Raw genomic sequence first — 9,356 nt, forward strand, 5'->3', positions numbered from 1 at the left:
CCTTGCCAGACGCTGAATAAACTAACAAATCGCCCTCCTTATTTTTCATTCTGATTCATCAGGGTCCCTTTCCTCCTCTCCTTTTTCTCTGTAAGAGGAATATATTCAACTACTCAGCCAGGACCTTTCAGGCCGGCCCGAATGCACCCCTCCTGCAGCAGAGGCGGGGGGGGCCCCATGCGAGGGGCTGAGCACACTCATCCCAGGGAGGGCGGCCCCGTCCTGCAGAAGCCCACAGCACTGTGGGGCGAGCGCTCCTTACTGTCAACACACGGGCAGGAGAAAGTGAGATGGGAGCACCAGTGCCCTCTGCAAATGGGCACTCGACCATCACAGCATCCAAACTGGCACTGTGGTCAACAGGAGGCAGAAAGGCCCCTTCAGCCTAGGCCACGGTGGGGTGGGGTGGGGCTGGAAGGAACCCTGGAATCCCCTTCGTAACGTGTATCCCTAAGGAATTGCCTCTCACATGATGTGTCAGTTCTTGGGTTCTCCTGGAGGCAGCCACACCCGCTTCAGAATCACCAGATGCATAATGAATAATGGGCATTTGGGGTGAGGTGGGACACAAGGCAATGCATACGACGTCCTTTCTGATACTCATGCCTCCGCCCCCTTGTTTGTCTTTATTTAATGCCTAATTGTAGCAGCTGCAGGGATATGCCCATGATGCCGTTCATAGAACCGTGACGTCACTAGCTGCTCCCATCAAAATGATATTTTGCAATTAGCCCCTAGTGATCATGGATGCTCAAGTTAAGCAACCCGGTGTTCTAGCCAGCACCCATTTCCTCAGACTGCTTAGACTGCAAAGCTGAACCACAGGCTGCACAGGGCCATCACGCACAGAAGACCCCATGAAGTTATCCTGCTTCCAGCAGCATGGACACAACCACATCTTTGGGGGTAGTCCAGTCCCTTTTGTCAAAAATGGCCTTGTCTAGACAAGTTTCAGCAAAGGCTGGGGTGGCAGGGCCCCTGAGGGGCCAGGCAGTGGGCAAAGGGGCTGGCTGAGAAGAGCATGGGAAGCAAGGCCCGGGCCTGGCCAGTAGTTGCGGGCCTGTAAGGGAAAGCTATTCTGGAAAAGAGGCGAGGGCATGGGCTTTCAGCTCTCCTCCCCTTTCTTCTTTTTTCATGGCAAATAAAAATGACAGAACCCTGCACGTTTTCCTTTATCACTGCTGATCGGATGAGCATGGGAACCAAGGTCCTGAGCCAGGATCATATTTGGGTTTACTTTATGAGCCCAAGTTCTGCTGCTGGCATTGTCCTGGTTCGCCTGAAGTAAGCAGCTTCCAGGGATGTGGGACTTTTCAGTGCTAGAACCAGGTATGTCCTGGCAAACTGAGCAGATCTGTCACCCTGGCTGCAGCTTCTCACACTGTACCCCCAACCCCAGCCCCCACCCTTGGGTGCCTTTCAGTCGGCCCTTTGGTTCTCAGGACCTGGACTTGGCAGGAGGGAGTGGGTAAGGCAGTGGTCAGGCTTCCAGCTCTTGTCCCAGCCTTGCAGGTGGTGCACTGAGGAGGGGGTCCTTGGGCCCAGGCAGAGCAGGCCACCTGCTGCACCACACAGGTATCGATGTTCATGACCCACCCGCTACAACTCTGTGTTCTGCTTTCTTTTAAAGGCAGGAGGAAAGGCAGGAGCCAGTCCGTGCAGGCACACTCAGCGCTAAGCCAAAGGCCACCCATGCTGAGCTCATCTGGCCCCATCTTAGAGAGCCGCCAAACATTCCTCCAGACGTCCACCTCAGTGCACGAGCTGGCCCAGAGGCTCTCGGGCAGCCGGCTCTCCTTGCACGCCTCGGCCACGTCCCTGCACTCTCAGCCCCCGCCCGTCACCACCACTGGCCACCTGAGTGTCCGTGAGCGGGCCGAGGCACTCATCAGGTCCAGCCTGGGCTCCTCCACCAGCTCCACCCTGAGCTTCCTCTTCGGCAAGAGGAGCTTTTCCAGCGCGCTCGTCATTTCCGGACTCTCTGCTGCGGAGGGCGGCAATACCAGTGACACCCAGTCATCCAGCAGCGTCAACATCGTGATGGGCCCCTCAGCCAGGGCTGCCAGCCAGGCCACTCGGGTAAGGGGCTGGGCAGGGCTCACCAGGACAGGCTGGGATGGTGGCACAGGCTCCTGGCCTGAGCGTGGCACCTGCCTTGCGTTCCCACCCTTCTGCCTGCAGAACCCCATCCCCTTCTCTATGGGGCTCCCAGAGTGACAAAGGACAGTGATTAGACACGAAGTGGCTTAGCTGCTCTTGAAAGCAGACAAGATACAGAGCAGATATCCTGTAAACGATAATGCCCAGGCAGGCACTGAAAGGAGTCACCAGATACAGAGGTTCTGCAGAACTGTGGCCATCTGCCCTACACCGGGGCATGACGGAGAATGCCCTCCACCCATTCACACAGCAGGGCTCTTCTCACATGATTCTGGCCTGAGGGAGAGGAAAGGACACCTGTCAGTGCTGGAGTTAGAGCTTCACTGCTTCTCAGCCAATCGATTTGACTTTAAAGCTGCTGAGATGGCCCACTGCTTTTAGGTATTTAAATACTAGACAAGGAGAGTTCTAAGGACTTCACCCAAATAAGCTGTTACTTGTCCAGAATCCCAAACCAGCTGAGATGAAATGAATACTTGAGCTTCATCAGTGAGAAAAAAGTAAATAAATACCCAGCAGTGCTCCTGTGTGACCTGGTAGACAGGGAAAATCGATGGTGTCAAGGCAAAAATGGGTCAGGTTTGGAGAGTTCCCCCACTCCTTTTGAGTGTTCAGGTTTTCCTCACCATGGCTCATGCTTTCCATCAAGCACCAGAGTTGCAGTGGCTTGGCCTCTGGTTCTGGGTGAGGTTATTTGCAGGTGGAGACGGGGGGCTGCACCTGAACATTTCTAGTGTCACCCTCCCTCTCCTTCATGGGAAACAGCTCTCCAGGGAAGTACCTTCCTGCCAGGGGAAGCCAAGGCTGGGCCGGCCGCCCTACAAGGAGCCACAGGATTGCAGCCATGGGTGCCACCTTTCATGGAAGGGGAGATTTATGGGCTTTCCTGGAACCCCCAGGCTGTCCTGGCCAAGAGGAAAGAGCTGGTTACTTCAGGAGTTTGACCTTAGTTAGATAACTAAAAGAATACATTTCCCCTCCCTTTTCTTTATTTCCTCAATAAAAATGTACAAAGTATCACCCTTCTCCATGCCCCAATCTGTGTTAAAGTCACAGTCTATGGGTGTAGTTCTGGGCTTCTGTCAAATTCTCCTTCCTGCTCTCCAAAATGGACAATTGTCGTTGGGACCACATGCCCCCAGAATACAATGGCCTCTGTGTTCTACTGGGGTCAAGCCTGCTAGAACTCAGCATTCATGACAGGGGCTAAGTGTGCATGAAGTGACACTGATTACAGCTCGAAAGCCAGGCGCACAAATGCCCCTTCCCCCCAGGGCCGCTCTTTCCAGCGCAGTCATCCAGAAAGGCCCACGTGCAGAGCCCCTGTGTCTCAGATGCTGCTTCAGTTGCCCGTCCTGTCCTGAGAGGCCACTGTGCTGGCCCTCTATCATTTGACCTGACTTTAGAACCTGACCTCAAGGATATGGCAGCGCTAGCCTTTAGCTCCCACAGCACGGGTGGGGGTGATGCCAGTTAGAAGTGGGTAGTGAACATTTGCTGAGCTGTTCACTGTTTCTCTCTTCTCTTTGGAAGCACCTCTCCGAGCCATGTGAGCCCCCTGATGCCACCGAGCAGGGGCAGCTTCATGACCGACGTCTGGCTGAGGCTGTGGCGGACACTCTCGGGGTTGTCTGCAGGAGAGCAAGCCAGGAGGACATGGGCCTGGACGACACGGCCTCGCAGCAAAGTGTGTCAGACGAGCAGTGACGGGCGTGCGGCCGGGCGGGGAGGCGGCTCCCCCACACCTCCCACCTGCATTGCTCTCCCTCGTGCTCCCCAAATCACAACCAACCACTACCGCGATCCATGAGGGACTCCTCCTGTGGAAAAGGAGAGCTGTTCCAGAACACAGAACTGATCTCAGGTTTTTGAAAAAAAAAAAAAAAAAATCAAACAACAATAACAAAAAAACCTCACATGATGGGGAAACAAAAAAAAGCAACAAAGAAGCCACACCACACCTCCCTGGCCAGGCACAGCGCTGCCCAGAGCGGCACACCACGGACAGCACCACACATGTTCCAGAATCTGAAATCTCAAAAGCCATTCACTAACGTAAAACAACTCAACAGAGCCATGAAACAAATGCCCTGATGAAAATAAGACAACTGCATGTTACATCATCGGCACTTTATACATTACTGTTAACATGAAAAAGAAATGAACAGCAGCACGTCTGATACCATCAGCTGGGCAGATGCATTAAGGTTAAATCTAAGTGTCAAGAAAACCCTTATTTCTTTATAATATTTATGCAGCTGTTAAGCGTAACATGGTGGCAGCTTCACAACAAGAACCGTGATCATGCATGCAGTCATGTCTCCAGTATTCTGTGAAAAGCCAGGATACGTTTGGATGTGAGTTTAGAAACTGAGTCCATTCGGTGCATGGAAATCCACCGCGGAGTCACACAATGCTCCTCACTGTAGTCCAAGCGATTCGTGGGCCGCCAGCACCCTGCAGACTTCACAGGGACGCGTGCTTGTTCTCCAAGCCCTGCAACCCTTACTGTGCACACAACATCGCACACACCTTTGTTTTTGAAATTAAAATGTTTATAGTTATTGCTGCGTCCAGTGTTTTGAGTTATACTGAAGCTTCTCATTTCTACAAGTATATCTTTTATGGTGAGAACGACATTTGGGTAAATTCTGAGACAACTTTTCCCATCTTCAAGACCCCAGGAACCTGTATCCTTGCTGGGGTAGAGGTCCCAAAATGCAGTCCATAGAGTATCACTGGCCTGGTGAACCATCCCTTTTCAAAAGACAATAGTTAGAAGGAAATACTCAATTTTAAACAGTCACACAAATTTCTTCAAAGTATTTAGGATTTGGAAATTTGAGGAGAGGGTTGGGGGAAGGGCATTGTAGAGAATCTCTTGCCCCTTGGAAAGTAAATGGTAATGCTTTTCTAATTTTTTTTTTGTAAACTAAGAATCAGCAATTAATAAAAGCAAGTGTACTCTATAATCACAGACAGAAGGTTCTTATTTTCAGGTCAGCACTCCCTAGAGGTGCAAACTTTATTTAATTTAAATGCAGTTGTTTGTCTAATGGGAAGCTGATAGGGCCTTGCTGCAGTTCTCTAAGGTGGCCAAATTAAACTTGGCTGGCAGCTCCTGTAATCCTCTTGGGCAACTTTACAGCCAAGCCCCAAGGGCTAAATGGCAGGCCTGGAGCTGTGAGTGTGGCCTCCCCACGGAGGGTGACTCCTTGAGTTCAGTGAGGAAAACCACGGTGCCTGGCAGTGGTCAGCCAGGAGTATGACTGGCCACTCCTTAGGCATCCAGAAGTAGGAAACACAGAAAGCATTCCACAAAACGGGGAATCTCCCCAAAGAGCTAGAAACCCAGGCTGGAAGGAAATGGCAGCGCAGGCAAGAGAGCAAGAGCACCCTGGGTGCTCCTCCATCCCGTTTCTCTGGGGAGGTTCATGAGGTGCTTCTTCAACAGTTATTCTGTTCATTGCTTATCACAGTTCACGAGTTCTCGTGGCATCTTTTGTGAGGAGGAGGGAGGATGAAAGTGACACAGTGTATCTACAACACTAAGGCCACATTAATCAGATAGGAATGCAGTGACGCTCTGCACCGTCTATGAGAGCGGGCATCTCGAGTGTGCATACCGAGGCACAGATGTGCACACACATCCGCAGGCAACTGCACCCACAGAGAAAAGGTGGCAGTATTGGAGTCACCCCAGGATTCTTGGGGGCTGTTTGACCAGCCATCAACAGTGCAGCCATACTTCTTTTTCTTTTTTATCGTGGTACACAACTTTTATATTTACAACTCATGAACTTGTTAATCTGGTTCTTCATCTAGTCAGCTATGTATCAGAAAGGGCTTCCTGCAAAATGTTACATTCTAAGCCCCCATTTACAGGAGGCATCCCTAAACTGACATTTCTTGCTAGAGTTGTTCAAATATTCTGCCAGTATATAGCTAAAGAGTTATTTTCCAGTTCAAGAGTTATTTGGGGGCTGGGCGCGGTGGCTCACGCCTGTAATCCCAGCACTTTTGGAGGCTGAGGCAGGCAAATCATGAGGTCAGGAGTTCGAGACCAGCCTGGCCAACATGGTGAAACCCCGTCTCTACTAAAAATAAAAAAAAAAATTAGCTAGGCATGGTGGCAGGCACCTGTAGTCCCAGCTACTCAGGAGGTTGAGGCAGGAGAATCGCTTGAACCCAGGAGGTGGAGGTTACAGTGAGCCGAGATAGCACCAGTGCACTCCAGCTCAAGCGACAGAGTGAGACTCTGTCTCAAAAAAAAAAAAAAAAGAGTTATTTGGACACAGATCAAAATGGTTTCTCCTCTAAAGATAATATTAAAACCATAGCACTTGGTTTTATATAAATCATGTGGCCAATTTGGCATCATTGATTCTAAATTTTGCAGTGTGTTGAAATCATCTGGCAAGTAATTTGTTAAAATCATGCGATGCTTCAACTTCTTTGCCCACAAAATGTGCAATGCAATGCCTGTTTACTTAGCCCAGCCATCTCCAGCCTCATCTACCATGCTGTTTTGTCCCAAGTCACTACGCTACACAAGCATCCACCATCAGCACACACACAGGTGTGATCCACAGACACAACCTTCTATGAATACGGTAATTGGCAGGAAAAGAAGAGGAGCAGGTCTGTTCCACATTTTCCAGCCCACCAGCGTTCCCACCCCCTTGATAACTGGAGGGCTGGGAACTCAGTGCCTGAACTTGCAGCTTTACTAGGATCTCTCCCTGTCAAGGCTGATCATCAGAGATAACACTCTATCCATTTAAAAGACTCACCCATCTCCCTGCATGTGCTTACCCTCACTCAGAGGTAAGAAGAAACAATTTATTAAACTATTATGTGTTAAGCAGCTGGCGTTATGATCTGCTAAGAAGGAAAAGAATGATTTAGTAAATCATGCTTCAAATCAGTCCTGATTCCTCCCATCCGACCTTGTTATTCTAGCTGAGATTCTTCATATAAGCAATACACGTTAATTCTGTGCTTTTCAAAGTGAATTCCTCCTTGAGACTCATATCCAACCATCTGTTAGATATTTTGCTTTGTTTGAATAGGAGGCATTCCAAACTCAGGTATAAGAGAATCCCTGACTTCAATCTGCCCTGCTGCCCCCACCCCACCATCCGGCAAGAGCTCCTCACCTCAGCCGTGGCACCGACAGGGAGGTGGCGCTCAGCTCTGCTCCTCTCATCCTGGCTGCGTGCAGGGAGGGGACGGTCACATGTGGAGTTCTGCCACGGCACCTCTTCTTCCTTTAAATCTCAGCATGACACTGTTGCTACAGGCTGTGTGCGTTTGGCCCTGAGTTCTAGTTATCTGTGAATTCATCTTATCCTTCATTAAATGTCATTGCCTTACAATACAGGGATTGCATCTGACATCTCCATACATGCTCCATGATCATTCTGTTTGACTAATACAACAATCATTTCAGGACCTCACCACAAGAGACACTAAACGTTCTTTGGATTTACAGCAGTTTATCACTGCTAAATGTCAACTCTGAGGTCTGGGGGCACAAAACACACTAAAAATGCTAAAGCCTCAAGAAGGACGCAGCAGGGAGTGATGAAAGAGTGAACTTTGGAGCCACGCAGACGTGGGTTCAAATCTCCTTTGTCACCGCTATCACTGTGCTCCTGAACGAACCACTTAAACACTCCAAGCTTGTCTCTTTACCGTTAAAGGGAAAGTGTGCAGAAGCTCCCGCAGCCCCAAGTGCTAGGGGCCACCCTGAATCTGTTCCACACAAGTGCATACTTTCAAGTAGGCAGTGACACTCCCACCCCACATAAGCACAACTGGCTTCAGTGATAAGCCCCTCAGACTAGCTATTTAACTTTGAAATAACCTTCACCAGCTTTCTTTCTCATTTAAGACAAAATCAAAGTCTACAAAACAGACACGGCTGAAACACCAAGCTCAAAAGGACAAGCACCAGAAGGAACATGGCCCTTGGTATTTCAGATGCATGAAGGGCGGAAACGCAAAACGGCCTCCCGGAGGTGCCAGGAAAGGCTCCATCTTGATGGGGTCTCACTCCAGCTGGGGCTGACCAGCTCCACCACGCCTGGGTGCACATTGATGACATTTCCCCAGCCTGCCTCCCTATCTCTTGGTTCTCCTGAGGGCTGTGGTACTTTCAGATTTACGGCCAGGATCATGTTCCCAGGCCTTTGTGGGAAGCCTCTCCCCATCTCAGAGGCCGTGCCTCTCCTGGCCCACTGAGGCATGCAGCCCGCACCGGTGTCCTGGTGATGGTGGCTGGAAGTCACAGCCAGCCTGCCAGACGTCCTGAGCTCGGAACTCAGTCTCCCTGAACAGCCCCGCCAGGCAGGGACTGTGGAAGGAGATGCCCACTTCCTCCTCCTGGGCAAGTAGCCCTTTTGAGGGATTAGTTCATAATCTATTAGGCCTCCCTGTTGTGGTCCCTCCAAGGCTAGGCAAGTCCAGGTCAAGCTTCACAAAGTTACCTTGGAAGAAAAGCGCTGAGGAAAGAGACACTGATGGAGGAACCAGTCCTGGGCTGCGTGCCATTTTGGTTTTGATGTGAGCCCCTCCCGCCCCATTCACTGTGCCCCAGTGCCCAGCCCAGGGCTCCTCACCCACCACATGCCCGACTTGTCCACAGTTAGAGAGAAGGCACACTGCTGCTTATGCCAGTGGGTTTGTAGCCAATGCTAATTTGTTTTAAAAAAAATCCTGGAAATTCATAGATCTTCACCAAAAATGACCTAAAAACACTGAACTGTTTATCACTCCAGTACCATCTACCACTTGGAGGGAAGTTTTTATCCTCTATCAGTTCTGGGGTTTCAGTGGTCTCTTCTACTTTCCTACTTCATTTTTATAGTACCCCTGTTATGGGCTGAACTCCGCATTGCTACACCATTATTCCTGATAAGCCCAGCCCCTGGCACTGGGCACTCTCCACAGTTGTGTGGAGTGGTTGACAGTTTCCTTCTGTGGTGTGACATCACTCTCCTGAGATGACAGCCACTTCCTGCTTTTCTGGAAGGGAAACTAGGCATAGAAAGATTCAAAATTGCTCCCGAGTAAACTAAGGCAAAGCAGTGCTCTTATGCAAACCCGTGGGCCTGAGCTCTTGTCATCTGGTCGGCTGAATATCAGATGCTATCAACACTTCCAAAGGTTGTGTATTCCTCCCACACAATGCC

The 9,356-nt window shown here is 50.3% G+C and overlaps 1 protein-coding gene across 2 annotated transcripts in view; it reads left to right on the forward strand.

Moving 5' to 3' along the window:
- Positions 1-4,724, forward strand: part of PCNX2 (pecanex 2) — a 309,377-nt gene extending 304,653 nt beyond the window's left edge. For both annotated transcript variants that reach the window (XM_024927813.4, XM_034949151.3), the window contains 2 exons: positions 1,631-2,079; positions 3,694-4,724. In XM_024927813.4, the coding sequence (XP_024783581.4) occupies positions 1,631-2,079; positions 3,694-3,867 (623 nt within the window). In that variant the 3' untranslated portion in view covers positions 3,868-4,724. The remainder of the gene's footprint in view (positions 1-1,630; positions 2,080-3,693) is intronic.
- The last annotated feature ends 4,632 nt before the right edge of the window (positions 4,725-9,356 follow it).

The sequence above is a fragment of the Pan paniscus genome, chromosome 1 (genome assembly GCF_029289425.2).
Source record: "Pan paniscus chromosome 1, NHGRI_mPanPan1-v2.0_pri, whole genome shotgun sequence".
Lineage (NCBI taxonomy): Eukaryota > Metazoa > Chordata > Mammalia > Primates > Hominidae > Pan > Pan paniscus.